General features: G+C 39.4%; 2 protein-coding genes across 2 annotated transcripts; one reads left to right on the forward strand and one right to left on the reverse strand.

The window, feature by feature from the left end:
* Positions 1-9,082: 9,082 nt before the first annotated feature.
* LOC131149623 (uncharacterized) lies at positions 9,083-10,092 on the reverse strand. Its single transcript, XM_058100240.1, has 2 exons — positions 9,838-10,092; positions 9,083-9,753 (listed from the first exon to the last, which is right to left on the reverse strand). The coding sequence occupies exons 1-2, from the start codon at positions 10,036-10,038 to the stop codon at positions 9,169-9,171; spliced, it is 786 nt and encodes a 261-aa protein (XP_057956223.1). The 5' UTR covers positions 10,039-10,092; the 3' UTR covers positions 9,083-9,168.
* Positions 10,093-13,569: 3,477 nt separating this feature from the next.
* LOC131149624 (uncharacterized) lies at positions 13,570-14,676 on the forward strand. Its single transcript, XM_058100241.1, has 2 exons — positions 13,570-13,830; positions 13,915-14,676. Exons 1-2 carry the CDS (start codon positions 13,630-13,632, stop codon positions 14,497-14,499), a joined length of 786 nt encoding a protein of 261 aa, XP_057956224.1. The 5' UTR covers positions 13,570-13,629; the 3' UTR covers positions 14,500-14,676.
* The last annotated feature ends 4,994 nt before the right edge of the window (positions 14,677-19,670 follow it).

Here is a 19,670-nt window from a genome sequence, read left to right on the forward strand (position 1 = left end):
ATAACACCTATCCATCTACTTTTTAAGAGGCAGTTTTTTCTCTTGACTGTACATCACCTCTTGAAAAGTAGTAGGATCCTTGCAACTAATAATCAGTGCATAAGACACCAGATCATTAAATTCATACCTGAGCGGTGGCCTGATAGTGCATCTGGGACTATGTATAGCTAAACCGTGATCCTGCTGGTCTCCCGAGCTAGAACTCCCTACACTCTGAACACTGTCATCTCTACCCTGAGTCTCTAACTCCACCTGTACCACATACTCATTACTGCTGCAGTTTTCTAGCAATTGTTTCTCTTCTTTTTCCTTCTAAGTACGTTGTAACACGACTTTCTAATCAAAAATCACGTCTCTACCAATCACTACCTTGTTTACCTTTGGATCCTATAGCTTGAACTCTTTCACACCTTTCTGATACCCTAGAAAAATGCACCATCTAGACTATACATCGAGCTTTGATCTCTCCTTTCTAGAAATGTGCACATAGGTTGGACATCCAAATACTCTCAAACTAGAGTAGTCTACCACATTACCTGTCCACACCTTCTCTACAACTTTCACATCTAGCGACGCCCTTGGTGATCAATTAACCAAGAAACACGTCATACTCACTGCCCCAGTCCAAAAGTTCTTAGCAAGCCCTACATTCAACCTGAGACACCGAACTCTTTCAGCTAGAGTTCGGTTCATCCTTTCTGCCACACCATTCTATTGTGGTGTCTTGGGTACTGTTTGTTGACTTTTTGAGACCGATCCCTATCTTTATACTGACAAAGCACATGATTCTTATGTGTGTATTTAATACGTGAACAAGTCCATTAATTTAACACACACATAAGGAAATGGCGATGGAAGCTTGCAGGACTTAAAGCCTATACGATCAGACGCATTCCAAGAAATCAGAAGAGCAAGAAAAGAAGAGAACATTTATTATTTTATCTTGTAATGCACTTAAGTTTTATTTTTAGAATTTGGTCTGTAATAATGCATACATCTTACATAATATGATTTGAAACTCAGACAGAACCATAAACATACCTTGGTCAACCGAATCTATATGAATGGTCAACCAACCTTTGCCTTGGTCGACCGAACCCACGAAGGGTTCAGAAATACCCTGATATGGTCAACCAAACCTATAGTTCAAATTTGCCTCGATCGACTGAACTTATAAAAATGATCGACCAAACCTCTCGGATTGGCCTAATTTTTAACTGCTAATCGTCATTAATTTTTCACTTAAACATTTTCACAAGTGTGTCCCTCAACAATCAAATTTCCTGAAAATCTATAAATACCCCCTTCATAACTCATATTAGCAATTTTGATTAACTAATTTTTCTCTCAAATTATTTTCTTAATCACAATTCCCCCACTTAAATTTTTATTACAAAATCATTGTTGGGGTAAAATTTTATACTCTCCAAACTCTATTTATTATTCCTTAAAAAATCTTTTGAAAGAGAGCATATAGTTTCGTTTGGGCATTTCTTTTTAAAGCACTCACTGTCACACATACTTTATTTTCTTAAAATCATTTTTGAGAGTTGCCTTAAGATTTCTCCCGATTATCTTCATATTCTTGGGAGAAATTATTCAGTGCACAAATATTTTTGAGCTTAAGTCCTAGCTTCTCCAAATATTTATTAGTGCAAAAATTTTATTGGAGAATATATTTATCACGTATATATATATATATATATATATATATATATATATATATATCTATATTTTATTTGTGCAAAATGCAAAATTTATTTTAACACAAAACCCTAGGTTCTCTTATTATTCCTAGAAAACTATTTTTGGAAGAAATTTTATTAGGGTCATATCTTTAAGTATTTTATCATACACATCATTTCTCAAAGATTGAAGATATTGTTTTGAGAAAACACTCTTTCTCTACTGAGCATAACTCATATCATATTAGAGTGCATGTATTTGAGTTTTTAATGTGTACATTTCTACTTATACTTAGAAGCATTGTATTATGTACAAAAATGATTTTAATAGATTGGTTGGGTTCATCTCGTAAATTGAACTTGGAAGTCTCAGTTTCGTAAGTGAGATCAGTTCGGTTCATCTCGGAAATTGCACAGGAGTGTCTCCGCCCCGTAAGAGAGACCAGTTGGGCTCAGTCTAATAATTGAGTTAGGGTTTACCTCACCCCATGAGGAGAGATTGTAACGGCTTCTACTCCACCCGTTTAAGTGAGCAGAGATAGTGGAATCCTTGGAGAGTATGCCCAAGGCAAGGACATAGGCTGGTTTGGTCAAACCTCGATAACAAATATTGTATGTTTCTCTCTCTCTATCTCGTTTAAATTCGCGCACTTTAATTTCCGCACATGTATGCTTGTTCATTTATTGCTGTCATTACTTTTGCCTGCATGCCCTTTATTTAAATGAGATATGCGTCTTACGTGTATGTTTACTTTCATGGCTTAATCATTTTTCACATACACGCTTTGAAGATTAAATGGGATATGATGTGGTGATTGTATGCAAGTATTTAATTTATTGAGAATATATTATTTGGCTTAAATATTTGCATACTTGATTAATTGGGAATGCTTAGACAGACTTGGGTTGTGAAATACTGGCCGCAAATTGAGTTCAACCTAGAAGAAATTTTTAATACCCAATTCACCCCCCCCCCCTCTTGAGAATACACTAATTCTAACACTATTAAATGTCTCCTTATGTCATGCTGCTCGCACAACTCCATGGACCTTGAATTAGTGTACTCAGTTCCATTGTCTGACCAGAGATATTTAATCTTTCTCCCGATTTGGTTTTCCACCTCAGCTTTTCACCATTTAAACCTAGCAAACATCTCTAACTTGTATAGCATAAAGTACACCCAGACCTTTCGTGAGTAATCATCTACAAAAACTCACAAAGTAAATATGTCCACCTCGTGATGCTACCCTCACCAGTCCCCAAACATTCGAACGAATGTAGTCAAGAATACCCTCCGTCTTGTGTGTGCTTGTCTTGAACTGCACCCTGTTTTGTTTCCTAAGAACACAATACCTGCATAAATTCAGTATGCATGTTTTGACACCCTTCAAAAGTTTTCTCTCATGAAGTTTTATCATTCCACGCTCACCCATATGCCCTGACCGCATATGTCACAAAACAGTATTATCAAACTTGAAATCTGCAATTGCAGCTTCACCTACAATTGTGGTATCCATCAGTGCATAGATATTTCTCGCTAATTTTTATCACTTCATCACCATTAAGACACATTTACACCTTCATTACCCCACTTTCAGACTTGTAACTAAACCCGTTATAATTTAAAGAGCCCAATGAAATTAAATTCTTCTCTAGATCTGGTATGTGCCTAACATCACATAATGTTTTCACAACACCATCAAACATTTTAATTATGATATTTCTTATTCCAACAATTTTGCATGAAGCATCATTTCCCATCAAAACAAAACCAGATTTGAATGACTTGTAGGTGCTGAACCAATCCTTATTTGATATCATGTGATAAGAGCACGCCGAATTTAGGATCCAAGAATCTGTAAAGCGATCTGAACTCGATGAAACAGAAAGCATATCACTATCACCACTCTTTGAGTATTCTTCTTCCACTACATTCGCCGATTTTGAAAAACCCTCTTGATTTCTGCATTCCCCTTATTCTTTTTCGGACACTACAATTTTATGTGCCCCTTTTTCCTGCAATTAAAACATCGTATGTCCTTCTTCTTGGATTGGGACCAAGATTTATAATTACTCAATTCGCTCCGTAACTTGCTTCTCCCATGTTCCTAGTTATCCTTCACCACAAGCCCTTCACCATGTGAAATCTCATCTCTAGCTTACTTCCTTTGATGAAAACCTAGCAGAGTGCTTGTGACCTCCTCTAAATTCAGGGTTTCTTTTCCTCACATCAAAGTTGTAAACAGATTTTCATACGTATGAGACGCAGGTAAGGAATTCAGTAGCATCAACGCCTTGTCTTTCTTTTTGAACTCCACATCAACCCGCATCAAATCACTTACAATATTATTGAATACATTGATGTGTTGGTTCAAATCTGAACACTCTACCATCTTAAGCCAATACAATTTTTGCTTAAGATATAACTTGTTTGTTAAAGACTTAGACATACACCGACTCTTCGAATTCTGTCAAACTGTCACCGAAGATTCCTCATCCATGACGTGATACAACACGTCATCAGCCAGACAGAACCTGATAGTCGCCATAGCCTTCGCTTCCAACTCCTTCCATCCACGCCTTCCGGTTGACTTCCTTATAATGTCTTTACCATACTCTGTTGCACTAACAAGTCCTTAACTCTCCTCTACCATAATCCAAAATTTCCCAATCCGTTGAACTTAACAACATCAAACTTCGCAAAAGAAATCCCAGAAGTCATTGTAACCAATTGCTCTGATAGCAATTTTGTTGTACAAATTAATGCGCAGCGAAAAACCGAATCACACAATGTAGCAACCAACAATGAAATATACATAAAACACAATCATGCAGATTATATGAAAGTAATAAAACAATGACACGAAGAATTAGTGGTACGGAAATGCCTACATCCATGGGATCAACCGACTGTGAATTTTTCACTGTCTTGTATCAAAAGAAACATTGAATTACAACATACAACATTGTATATATGTATATAACCTTTCCAGAGGGTCCCCCCACCCCCCAAGCGGAAACCCAACCTATTAAACTTCCTAATTCAAAATTCAAAATTCAAAAAACAGTGCTGAGTACCTGAGTCAAACCATCGACAGTTTCAAACAAACCGTCGAAGGTTTAATGTCGACACCAAATCGTCGAAATAACTCTACAAAGCCATCAACTGTTTTCTTTTACTCAGGATACCATCGCCGATTTCTTCTTGCAAGTCAGCCTCTCTATTTTTCCATCATGTTATCTTTGTACATGTATTTCACTCAACATATAAGCCACATATTACAACAGAATTGATATGCCAAAGACACAGGTTTAGACAACCAACGATGTGGCCATATATATATATATATATATGACTCTATTTTCGGAACGTGTTGATTTACAGATCCCAAAAACATGAGCAAGATTTCATCGAGAAATTGAAAAGAGATTTTCATACTATGATAGAAGTGCTACAACACTAGATGGGTTATGCACTTATTGTCGATCTCAAAAATTCCAAATCGATTGCGGTAAAATATGGACGCACAAGGGTGCTAGAAACTATAGCATACAATGGTGTCTACTATGGTAAGAAGTGGGAGAACTTATTGACTTGGTGCAATACTTTTAAGTGCTTAGGAACAACTCAAAGAGGTGAAGTATCTATTATGACAATGTACTTAAGTAGAGATGCTAAACTATGGTGGAAGATTTGGAAAGAGAGTTCAAGGTCTCATTCTTTCCTAGACCTACCAAACCTATCCTGCTCATGATGTGATTGCACTTGCACATGTACCGCACCCACGCATGCAGGCTGTGCTTTAGCAAGCAAAGTGCATCATGCGATGTGCTTTGAACTACCCAAACTTATCCTAGTCCTTTTGATGTTTGACTAACTTGCATGGAGTTTTTTCCCGTTTTATAATTAAAAATAAATAAAATATAAAATAATACTCTGAATAGGGAATTTTTTCCCAAAATAATTCTCACGTAATCTCGCAGCATGAAGCTACGAGATTTAAACTGGTGGCCACTCTGCCATCGACGCGTGGCAAAGAAAGAAACAGGACTAACGTGACGTGTGGCGACGGGTGAAGAAATCTCGCAGGTCCAACCTGCGAGATTTGAGAAGCGATCGAACGGAGAGGCGACGCGTGGCTACGAGGTTACGAGCGATCGTGACACGTGGTGAATCTCGCAGGTCCAACCTGCGAGATTTAAGAAGCGATCGAACGGAGAGCGTGCCACACGGTAAATCTCGCAGGTCCAACCTACGAGATTTAAGAAGCGATCGTACGGAGAACCTGTGGGATGAACTTGTCCTCGTTGCATCGTAAATTATAAAAACAGAGGCTCATTTTAAGTCATTTTTCTAGGTTGGCCTTAAAGAAGAACCACAACACGCCAGTCACATTCAACAACTTACCAGCTCTCCAATACTATGAACCCAACCACAAAACGATCTGGTGTTTCAACACCAACAATGCTGAAGCCTAAAGGCTATCAAACATAATTTGCTCAAATAACGCCAATAAAACTTAACTTAAAACTTGCTTTCAAGGATTGGCTGCATCACTCGCAATTTTATATATATATAATTGCGAGTGATGCAGCCAATCCTTGAAAGCAAGTTTTAAGTTAAGTTTTATATATATAATATTTTTATGTAGATATTAGGAAATTTCAATTATCTAAAAAAATACATACTTATTTGGAAAAACAGATACTCCTACTGCTTATATTAATTAAAAACCAAAAGAGAACCTCTTCATCACTCATCAAACATGACCCTTTTGCCTTTCTAAATTCCAAATTTAGAAAAAGGGAAAACAGACGAGTAGAAGCATATTTGGTGAGTTGATATGGAGATGTTGAGCACGTTGATTTGAAAATTTCAACTCAAAATTTGTTGGATCACAAAGCTTCTCCTAAACCCTACTCTATAAATACATAGCTAGCTAGAGTCTATAGGAAGAAGAATTAAAAAATTACAAAGCAATGGCAGCTAAGGGGGAGACTTACAAGAAATGTGAGAAGGAGGATACAAGGGTAAGGCAGTAGTAGATGAAGAAGAAATGAAAGCTTACCAGGACTACTATGGATTTTGCAACCATTGCAACAAAGTCTTCCAAAAAGAGCGAGGTTTCCTCAATCACCAAAAGACCGTCCACAGCAATGAATGGTTCGTGTGCCCAAATTGTGAAGGGCGATTTCACAATAATGAATCAGTATGCTTCCAGACGTCATTGATTGATCTCAATCAATATTCTGGTGTTGTTTGCATAGACTAACTATCTTACATATGTTTAGTTCATGTATTTTTTTTTTAATTGATCCATGCATCTATCTTATGGATGTTAAGTTTATGTGGGATGTTTACAAACAGTCAATCAAGTTTACATATGTTTAGTTTCTCTCTCTCTCTCTCTGCAGTGGAAAAGATCACAGGTTCCCGTACACCGCCACTACCTCGAAATTTGCCGGAGCACCGTCCGAGTCTGCCGACAGCACACTCTCTGTCGCCAACTCCCCAATGAGCTGTGTTGAGAACTCGATGAACAGAGGAGAAAGAAAACTGAAAATCAGAAAAAGGAAATTGGGGGAATTTAAGTGTCTGTGTAATGAACAAGAATCAATTTCTTCAAGTAAAAATAAATAACAGAAAATAACAGGTAAGTCAGCTAAGTCTTCTCTGGCTTCTTCTCTTTCTTTTGCTTTTCTTCTTTAGGTTTCAATTCCATGCTGTAAATTTGAGAAGCCATACTCCCAACAAGCTGAGCTAGCAGGTTCCCCTACACCGCCGCTGCCTCGAAATCCGCCGGAGCACCATGCCTAGACAAAATCAACTTCCCCTCTTGAAAGAGTACAAACTCCTCAGTTTTGCCGATAAGCAATATATTCTGCCAGCGCAGTCAATGGTGCCGCCTTGTTTGGATCAAACCCTGAAAGCTGATCCCTAACTTCCTTCTTCAGCTTCTCTGCAAATGCCCTCGACTTCGAGTTTTTTCCCGTTTTATAATTAGAAATAAATAAAATATAAAATAATACTCTGAACAGGAAACTTTCTTTGAATAAGTATTTACATAAAAGAAATTATTGATTATGAATAAGTATTTTGTAATAAAATTTTGGATAAAATCAAAAAAAATATTTCAAAATATGATTCTAACCCCATAATTTACAAAAAAGACTACAAAATTTCGTATAATTAAATTTTATTGACGAAATGAATATTTTGTTAGTTAAAGTCGGTCTACATGTGGAATAATAAAATTTGTCTTTAATAAAATGATATTTTAAAACTCGTGGATTAGAGACCGAAAAATTTTTTCGAATTGAATGCTTTGATGTTTTGTACCGACTAATTCTTTAAGTATGACAAAAAAAAATTTAGAAGAAATAAATTTTCAATAAGTTATAAAAATGCCTAATAATTATAATGCTGCAAAATGTTTGTTGGATGTAATATTTAAAATTAACAATTAAACATTTTGCAAGACAAAGTTAAATTTATTATTTAAATTTTAATTTTAATTTGTAAAAAGGGAATTAACAATTAAAAAAGGGAATTAACAATTTAAATTTTTAAATTTATTATTTAAATTTAAACTTTGCAAGACAAAGTTAAACATTTTGAAAGATAATAGCAGCATCAATACCTCTTCGTACGTCTTAATTTTTTTGTTTTTACTCTTTTTTATTATAGTTTGACTATCCGCATGCTAAACCAAATATTTTGACCCATCCTTTTGGTGTTTGAAAGTAGGATTTAGGTCAAATTGGATTATTATTAGAATACTTTTTTGTCTTAGTCACCCATTCATATTTAATTAGAGAATGTAGAGAAAACCATACTAAAGTTTTTGTAATTATACAAATTTAAATTGAAATGCAAAATTAACGATTCTTACATGTTGTAACTACATGATGTTTGAACTTTAAATTTGAATACTTAATTAAAGTATAAGTTTAGAGAAATCATGAAATAAACTTTAATTAACGATATACATACTCTAAAAATTAATATATCACTTAATCAATTATATTTTTTTATTAAAATTAATATACGTAATTAATTAATATACTTTAAGAAAAATTGACTAGGAGTTTAATGGAGAGAACATATATTAAGTGCTCCCTAAGATTTTTGGTGCATGTAGTATATGGCGATGAGGGGAAATTAACGTGTAAATGTTTAGAGTGCTGAAACACGTTTGCATCTGACTACGCACGTAAATGCATGCAGACATACAAATTTTAGCAATACGAATTTTGTAGTAAAAGACAATTGAATTTAAGGATTTAACTTAACTAGACATGCAAATTTAGACGATACGAATTATGTGTCATTTTTTAGATTTGGCAGTATTGAATTCTTTAGAGATACGAATTATTAAATGATATATACAAAAGAAAGAAAAAAATAATCAATTATATACAAATGAAATCAAAACAATCAATGATATACATACAAATAAAATGCAATTAAAGTAATGCTAAACTACTCCGTGCCGCAGCGAGGTCGTCTCCGGGGTCGTGGTGGCTGCCGTCTGCATCTACCCTCTCCCTGCTCGTCAACATCATCAGGTGTCCTGGCCCGTCGTGCTGGATGTGAATCCTCTCCCCCAAAAGGTGCTGCATCATCATCATCAGCCATGTGTAGCGCACGCGGTGAGAAATGATAAGATGTCTCGGGACGAGAACGAGGCGGCCTAGGGGGTGCATCGACCTCGACCCCATCGAAAAGATCGTCCAATAAAAATGACATGGATGGGGTAGCAGCAGAGTCGGATGGGGCATCAGTCGGTCTGCTCGATGGTCCGGCAATATGAGCTGCATTGGAAGGCGCATAAGGCGCTGACGGGCCAAATAAGTACTCGGACATGGGAGTCCCTGGACGACTAGAGGAAGCATGTCGTCCTCCTCGTACTGGAGCTGGTCGACCTCCTCGTGCTGGTACATCAGGTCGACCTCCTCGTTCTGGGATCCGTCGACCATCCTCGTGGACGAGGTCCAGTGCAGCACGCATCAATCGGTGGATCGCAGGATCCGACGAGATCTGCTCTGCCTCAATGACTATGTCAGCCTGCAGGATATGAACATATTTTATTAACGCATTCAAATTGGAATGTATATATAATAAAATGAGTTGTGGCATTAATCTTCTTACGAGGCTCAAATATACAGCTGCGGTCCTGTCGACGAAGCGGAGTGTGATAGACCTATACCAAGTGAAGTATGGGTCATCTGGACGCATCGGACTGTGCTCCGCCACTCCTCGTACGATGTAGTCTCGTCGATGCTCCCACGCAGTGACGAATATCGCGTGCGTACTCGACCAGTCTGTGACCCCTCGACCGCGTCCATCCATGCCGTGGAGATCGTCCCCAACAATATCTACCCCCGAAGTTATAAATGGGGCGGGAATGACCTGTCGAAACCTGAACTGTCGCATGACTCGATCGGGGAGATACCACTCAATAATATGAAAGCATATGAGTGGCACTCAAGCTACCCACAGGTCCCTCCCGTCTGCATAGGCAGGCGGCATGTCGGCTAAAATCTCATCCGTGTAGGGCATTCATATAAACTGCAGTTAGACAAAACAAAAAGTTATGCGGACTATACACAACTGAAAGAAAGAAAGAAATGCTTTCATGTGCTATACTTTAACTGATTTATACCTCATGCTCCCGGTGCATGTCCAATTCAAACCTGTACCAGGGCAATGTGTGAAGCGCAACCATCGATGCCCTCAAGTCGTCCCTCCATGTGTATAAGAGGAAATCTAAGTTCCCAAATGCAAGACTACTACATATTACGAATTAGTATTCGTAATAGTTATTGAGTGAATATATAGGGATAGATAAAATAGGTACTAACCGATATGCGAGCGGGAGAGGATCAACCGGACGACCGTCCTGACCCCTCTCAATCTGCAGGAAACCTCGCCGCGTAGGTGCGAATGAAGGAAATCTCTCCCAAACCCAAACCTGGAGTAAGCGAAGGGGGCCCGCAATCTGTGTCTTCGAGTGGTGCGCGGCGCGACACATCTCCCTGTACAACCACGCCAAAGTGGCGGACCCCCAACTGTACGAGTGACACGCTTCGAAGTCCTCAAGAAGTGGAAAGAACATAAGATGCGCGTAACTGCCGGAAACATCCGAGAAGATCACCCCACAAATCAAACGCAACAAGTGGGCTCGTGCGTGGCATGCTATTGTCTGAACATCTGCATGTGCCGGGAGCTCACGAAACGCATCCCCCTCAAGGAACCGCATACGGATGCGTGCACCAACCAACTCGCTGTCAGGCGGAACAACGCCTAACAAACGCTCGCACATAGTACGCAGGGCGAGTCGACCCTGACGGTCTGTAGGTCCCTCCACTGGTCCGGCAGTGCGACCAATGACAGCTCGCCCATCAATCGGCAACCCGAACAAAACAGCTACGTCCTGTAATGTGACGGTGGCCTCACCATGAGGTAGGTGGAACGTGTGCGTCTCGGGTCTCCATTGCTCCACCAATGATGTGACAAGATGCCAATCAAGCTGGATATGAGCAATCCGATAAATGCCATAAAACCCCGCATCGCGTATCAGCTGGACAATGCGGGGGTCTGCCTCTAACCAACGCTCGGCAAACTGCGTGCCCCCTCAGCAGCACAGGGGCTCCGCATGCCCCTCAGCCCACGCTCGGCTGGCCCTGTGATGATCGCCCATCGTCAAGACGCTCAGATCAGACGGCCCTGGATCAATCCTGGAAATGCATTGTTGCATCAGAATAGATATAAATAAAAAAGAAACGGTGTGAAATAGTATAAAACTGCATACGAAATCAACGCGACGGTCCCGCTGCATCGCCCGAGTGGGTCCTTCTCGGACACCTTGTGCGATTATGCCCTTCTTGATGACATATACTGCACGTGCTCCTTTTCCTACCTTCCCTAGCGTCCATCTCATTGTGTATACGGGAGCTCCTTGGACGACCTTTATGTCGAGCATACGCTGGATTTGCTTGTATAGTCTCAAAATAATGCTCACGTAATTTCGCAGCTTCATGTTGCGAGATTTAAACTTGTGGCTACTCTGCCATCGACGCGTGGCAAAGAAAGAAACAGGGGTAACGTGACGTGTGGCGACGGGTGAAGAAATCTCGTAGGTCCAACCTGCGAGATTTGAGAAGAGATCGAGCGGATAGGCGTCGCGTGGCTGCGATCATTCCGAGGGATCGTGACACGTGGTAAATCCAGCGTACTGGCATACTGGATTATGCACGAGGCGTACTGGCCAGCATCGTCTTTGCCGACTATACAAGCAAATCCAGCGTATGCTCGACATAAAGGTCGTCCAAGGAGCTCCCGTATACACAATGAGATGGACGCTAGGGAAGGTAGGAAAAGGAGCACGTGCAGTATATGTCATCAAGAAGGGCATAATCGCACAAGGTGTCCGAGAAGGACCCACTCGGGCGATGCAGCGGGACCGTCGCGTTGATTTCGTATGCAGTTTTATACTATTTCACACCGTTTCTTTTTTATTTATATCTATTCTGATGCAACGATGCATTTCAAAGATTGATCCAGGGCCGTCCGATCCGAGCGCCTTGACGATGGGCGATCATCACAGGGCCAGCCGAGCGTGGGCTGAGGGGCATGCGGAGCCCTTATGCTGCTGAGGGGGCACGCAGTTTGCCGAGCGTTGGTTAGAGGCAGACCCCCGCATTGTCCAGCTGATACGCGATGCGGGGTTTTATGGCATTTATCGGATTGCTCATATCCAGCTTGATTGGCATCTTGTCACATCATTGGTGGAGCGATGGAGACCCGAGACGCACACGTTCCACCTACCTCATGGTGAGGCCACCGTCACATTACAGGACGTAGCTGTTTTGTTCGGGTTGCCGATTGATGGGCGAGCTGTCATTGGTCGCACTGCCGGACCAGTGGAGGGACCTACAGACCGTCAGGGTCGACTCGCCCTGCGTACTATGTGCGAGCGTTTGTTAGGCGTTGTTCCGCCTGACAGCGAGTTGGTTGGTGCACGCATCCGTATGCGGTTCCTTGAGGGGGATGCGTTTCGTGAGCTCCCGGCACATGCAGATGTTCAGACAATAGCATGCCACGCACGAGCCCACTTGTTGCGTTTGATTTGTGGGGTGATCTTCTCGGATGTTTCCGGCAGTTACGCGCATCTTATGTTCTTTCCACTTCTTGAGGACTTCGAAGCGTGTCACTCGTACAGTTGGGGGTCCGCCACTTTGGCGTGGTTGTACAGGGAGATGTGTCGCGCCGCGCACCACTCGAAGACACAGATTGCGGGCCCCCTTCGCTTACTCCAGGTTTGGGTTTGGGAGAGATTTCCTTCATTCGCGCCTACGCGGCGAGGTTTCCTGCAGATTGAGAGGGGTCAGGACGGTCGTCCGGTTGATCCTCTCCCGCTCGCATATCGGTTAGTACCTATTTTATCTATCCCTATATATTCACTCAATAACTATTACGAATACTAATTCGTAATATGTAGTAGTCTTGCATTTGGGAACTTAGATTTCCTCTTATACACATGGAGGGACGACTTGAGGGCATCGATGGTTGCGCTTCACACATTGCCCTGGTACAGGTTTGAATTGGACATGCACCGGGAGCATGAGGTATAAATCAGTTAAAGTATAGCACATGAAAGCATTTCTTTCTTTCTTTCAGTTGTGTATAGTCCGCATAACTTTTTGTTTTGTCTAACTGCAGTTTATATGAATGCCCTACACGGATGAGATTTTAGCCGACATGCCGCCTGCCTATGCAGACGGGAGGGACCTGTGGGTAGCTTGAGTGCCACTCATATGCTTTCATATTATTGAGTGGTATCTCCCCGATCGAGTCATGCGACAGTTCAGGTTTCGACAGGTCATTCCCGCCCCATTTATAACTTCGGGGGTAGATATTGTTGGGGACGATCTCCACGGCATGGATGGACGCGGTCGAGGGGTCACAGACTGGTCGAGTACGCACGCGATATTCGTCACTGCGTGGGAGCATCGACGAGACTACATCGTACGAGGAGTGGCGGAGCACAGTCCGATGCGTCCAGATGACCCATACTTCACTTGGTATAGGTCTATCACACTCCGCTTCGTCGACAGGACCGCAGCTGTATATTTGAGCCTCGTAAGAAGATTAATGCCACAACTCATTTTATTATATATACATTCCAATTTGAATGCGTTAATAAAATATGTTCATATCCTGCAGGCTGACATAGTCATTGAGGCAGAGCAGATCTCGTCGGATCCTGCGATCCACCGATTGATGCGTGCTGCACTGGACCTCGTCCACGAGGATGGTCGACGGATCCCAGAACGAGGAGGTCGACCTGATGTACCAGCACGAGGAGGTCGACCAGCTCCAGTACGAGGAGGACGACATGCTTCCTCTAGTCGTCCAGGGACTCCCATGTCCGAGTACTTATTTGGCCCGTCAGCGCCTTATGCGCCTTCCAATGCAGCTCATATTGCCGGACCATCGAGCAGACCGACTGATGCCCCATCCGACTCTGCTGCTACCCCATCCATGTCATTTTTATTGGACGATCTTTTCGATGGGGTCGAGGTCGATGCACCCCCTAGGCCGCCTCGTTCTCGTCCCGAGACATCTTATCATTTCTCACCGCGTGCGCTACACATGGCTGATGATGATGATGCAGCACCTTTTGGGGGAGAGGATTCACATCCAGCACGACGGGCCAGGACACCTGATGATGTTGACGAGCAGGGAGAGGGTAGATGCAGACGGCAGCCACCACGACCCCGGAGACGACCTCGCTGCGGCACGGAGTAGTTTAGCATTACTTTAATTGCATTTTATTTGTATGTATATCATTGATTGTTTTGATTTCATTTGTATATAATTGATTATTTTTTTCTTTCTTTTGTATATATCATTTAATAATTCGTATCTCTAAAGAATTCAATACTGCCAAATCTAAAAAATGACACATAATTCGTATCGTCTAAATTTGCATGTCTAGTTAAGTTAAATCCTTAAATTCAATTGTCTTTTACTACAAAATTCGTATTGCTAAAATTTGTATGTCTGCATGCATTTACGTGCGTAGTCAGATGCAAACGTGTTTCAGCACTCTAAACATTTACACGTTAATTTCCCCTCATCGCCATATACTACATGCACCAAAAATCTTAGGGAGCACTTAATATATGTTCTCTCCATTAAACTCCTAGTCAATTTTTCTTAAAGTATATTAATTAATTACGTATATTAATTTTAATAAAAAAATATAATTGATTAAGTGATATATTAATTTTTAGAGTATGTATATCGTTAATTAAAGTTTATTTCATGATTTCTCTAAACTTATACTTTAATTAAGTATTCAAATTTAAAGTTCAAACATCATGTAGTTACAACATGTAAGAATCGTTAATTTTGCATTTCAATTTAAATTTGTATAATTACAAAAACTTTAGTATGGTTTTCTCTACATTCTCTAATTAAATATGAATGGGTGACTAAGACAAAAAAGTATTCTAATAATAATCCAATTTGACCTAAATCCTACTTTCAAACACCAAAAGGATGGGTCAAAATATTTGGTTTAGTATGCGGATAGTCAAACTATAATAAAAAAGAGTAAAAACAAAAAAATTAAGACGTACGAAGAGGTATTGATGCTGCTATTATCTTTCAAAATGTTTAACTTTGTCTTGCAAAGTTTAAATTTAAATAATAAATTTAAAAATTTAAATTGTTAATTCCCTTTTTTAATTGTTAATTCCCTTTTTACAAATTAAAATTAAAATTTAAATAATAAATTTAACTTTGTCTTGCAAAATGTTTAATTGTTAATTTTAAATATTACATCCAACAAACATTTTGCAGCATTATAATTATTAGGCATTTTTATAACTTATTGAAAATTTATTTCTTCTAAATTTTTTTTTGTCATACTTAAAGAATTAGTCGGTACAAAACATCAAAGCATTCAATTCGAAAAAATTTTTCGGTCTCTAATCCACGAGTTTTAAAATATCATTTTATTAAAGACAAATTTTATTATTCCACATGTAGACCGACTTTAACTAACAAAATATTCATTTCGTCAATAAAATTTAATTATACGAAATTTTGTAGTCTTTTTTGTAAATTATGGGGTTAGAATCATATTTTGAAATATTTTTTTTGATTTTATCCAAAATTTTATTACAAAATACTTATTCATAATCAATAATTTCTTTTATGTAAATACTTATTCAAAGAAAGTTTCCTGTTCAGAGTATTATTTTATATTTTATTTATTTCTAATTATAAAACGGGAAAAAACTCGAAGTCGAGGGCATTTGCAGAGAAGCTGAAGAAGGAAGTTAGGGATCAGCTTTTTGGGTTTGATCCAAACAAGGCGGCACCATTGACTGCGCTGGCAGATTATATTGCTTATCGGCAAAACTGAGAAGTTTGTACTCTTTCAAGAGGGGAAGTTGATTTGTCTAGGCATGGTGCTCCGGCGGATTTCGAGGCAGCGGCGGTGTAGGGGAACCTGCTAGCTCAGCTTGTTGGGAGTATGGCTTCTCAAATTTACAGCATGGAATTGAAACCTAAAGAAGAAAAGCAAAAGAAAGAGAAGAAGCGAAGACTTAGCTGACTTACCTGTTATTTTCTGTTATTTATTTTTACTTGAAGAAATTGATTCTTGTTCATTACACAGACACTTAAATTCCCCCAATTTCCTTTTTCTGATTTTCAGTTTTCTTTCTCCTCTGTTCATCGAGTTCTCAACACAGTTCATTGGGGAGTTGGCGACAGAGAGTGTGCTGTCGGCAGACTCGGACGGTGCTCCGGCAAATTTCGAGGCAGTGGCGGTGTACGGGAACCTGTGATCTTTTCCACTGCAAAGAGAGAGAGAGAGAGAGAGAGAGAGAGAGAGAACCTGGTGATTGAGGAAACCTCGCTCTTTTCGGAAGACTTTGTTGCAATGGTTGCAAAATCCATAGTAGTCCTGGTAAGCTTTCATTTCTCCTTCATCTACTACTGCCTTACCCTTGTATCCTCCTTCTCACATTTCTTGTAAGTCTCCCCCTTAGCTGTCATTGCTTTGTAATTTTTTAGTTCTTCTTCCTATAGACTCTAGCTAGCTATGTATTTATAGAGTAGGGTTTAGGAGAAGCTTTGTGATCCAACAAATTTTGAGTTGAAATTTTCAAATCAACGTGCTCAACATCTCCATATCAACTCACCAAATATGCTTCTACTCGTCTGTTTTCCCTTTTTCTAAATTTGGAATTTAGAAAGGCAAAAGGGCCATGTTTGATGAGTGATGAAGAGGTTCTCTTTTGGTTTTTAATTAACATAAGCAGTAGGAGTATCTATTTTTCCAGATAAGCATGTATTTTTTTAGATAATTGAAATTTCCTAATATCTACATAAAAATATTATATATATAAAACTTAACTTAAAACTTGCTTTCAAGGATTGGCTGCATCACTCGCAATTTTATATATATATAATTGCTATAATTGCGAGTGATGCAGCCAATCCTTAAAAGCAAGTTTTAAGTTAAGTTTTATTGGCGTTATTTGAGCAAATTATGTTTGATAGCCTTTAGGCTTCAGCATTGTTGGTGTTGAAACACCAGATCGTTTTGTGGTTGGGTTCATTGTGTTGGAGAGCTGGTAAGTTGTTGAATGTTACTGGCGTGTTATGGTTCTTCTTTAAGGCCAACCCAAAAAAATGACTTAAAATGAGCCTCTGTTTTTATAATTTACGATGCAACGAGGACAAGTTCATCCCACAGGTTCTCCGTACTATCGCTTCTTAAATCTCGCAGGTTGGACCTGCGAGATTCACCACGTGTCACGATTGCTCGTAACCTCGCAGCCACGCGTCGCCTCTCCGTTCGATCGCTTCTCAAATCTCGCAGGTTGGACCTGCGAGATTTCTTCACCCGTCGCCACACGTCACGTTAGCCCTGTTTCTTTCTTTGCCACGCGTCGATGACAGAGTGGCCACCAGTTTAAATCTCACAACTTCATGCTGCGAGATTACGTGAGCATTATTTTGGGAAAAAATTCCCTGTTCAGAATATTATTTTATATTTTATTTATTTTTAATTATAAAACGGGAAAAAACTCTGTGTCTACTACCTTCGCATAGACGTGACCGAGTGGTAGGCACTAGGGCTCGTTTGATGTGTGCCCAACTACTCAAAGACATCCTATTGTTGACATGATTGCAATTAAATGCATCTTGTACCCATGCATGTACATGTGTGGTGAGCGAGGGGCCTCATTCGACGTGCCTTGAACTATTCAACTTAAATCGTTGTTGATGTGAAGTGAGTATACTTACATGCGTCCCAACAAGTATGGAAAGACTCGCAGACAACATGGTGTTTATGTCAATGGAGTCGCATGCTATATATATATATGGGTGTTCAATGTTATCCGCCTATCAAGCAATTTAATTCATTGAAACTTGAAGATTCCATTACCAACTGCTAAATAGTTTAAAATTAAGGTAAGCAGTATAAACTACAATTTATTAAAGTTATTATAATTACAATTTATGTTGAAAATTTAGTTTTTTTCTTCTGAACAACAACATTTAAATGTCCACTAGTGTTGCAAATATATTCAGAACCATGGGTCGCTATTAGGCATTATGAGAAGGCTTTGAATACCAGCTAGACCCAATAGAGTGATTTTCTTATGCATGGATGTCAATAATAAAAGAATAATAGACACAAACTTAATGAGCAGTCAATGCTCAGGGGATGTTTAAAAGCTACCAGCGTGCCAACACCTTGATAAATAATGGTCACCATGCCAAACAAAGATCCTCAATAAATCTGGATGACAGCCAATCATACGAGGGAGGAGAACAACCGTATGCAGATTCGGGTTATCCATTCAAATTAGTTAAGAGTGTCAAGGTGAAGCATAAGCAGCTGGAAATCAATAAGATTCCAATCATGCTCATGATGGCTTCTTAAACGCATGTCCATAGTACCATGTTTGATAAAGACGATCCATAATTTCTATTCTAATAAGAATTGAGTTTGATCTTCCATATTTTAATGTTCAACGTTTATGAATTGGATTCTGTATTTTACATTTGTTCTTCATTAATGCAAGAGGCTTCTTTCTTTTTTTTAGATCATATTGTCACTAGAATTCACATATTTAGACAAGAAATGCAACAATTTTTTCATTCGTTTAATGGAGCAAAACAAAATAGATAAAACAAAACATTGCTTTATTTATGGGGTAAAAACATATGATAGTGCAATAAAATGACATAACCAGTTCATTAACGAAGTCTTAACACTAATCCTCTTAACTGTTTTTATAGGATATTGTCCATTGGCACTAACCCTCACACAATTCTAGCATGCGTGACAACTCAAGCACGGACATTGGTTTGAGGATTCCTACTAACCTCATTATAAATGAAATTAGTTTCCCATTAGGCAAGAAAATCTAGAACAAAATTATACATTTGAGGGATATGGCACAACATTGGGTTCTCAGCAATGATAAGAACTTGGATAAGTATTGTGAGGAGCATGGATACAAACAATTGTGGTTGGTTCTATGAAGGCAATGGGATAATGGAATTGCTTTGCAAGTTTCGCTAGTACAACAATTATGATTGTTGATGACCCTAGTACTTAAATTCCATGCACACTACATACGGCAAGGGGTTTCTTTTTCATGAGCTCAAAAGCGATGTGGTGTTTGCATCGTGAGAATAATAAAATCTTATTGCGCCAAGCATGACACTCTCTCTATCGGTTGGCTACAAGGTACTCACTTAACAACAACTAGGATATAAAGGAGCATCAGCACTCAAGAGGACACTCCTTCATTTGGAATACTATCAAAATTAAACGTGTTTAACAAGTTCAATAATGAGGACAAGGAGGATTGATGTATTAAGCGCTCATTTACTCAAGTACTTGTGTACAATAGTTTTGAATCCGTGTGAACTTTGAGTCA

Source organism: Malania oleifera, chromosome 2, assembly GCF_029873635.1.
Source record: "Malania oleifera isolate guangnan ecotype guangnan chromosome 2, ASM2987363v1, whole genome shotgun sequence".
NCBI classification, from domain to species: Eukaryota; Viridiplantae; Streptophyta; class Magnoliopsida; order Santalales; family Ximeniaceae; genus Malania; species Malania oleifera.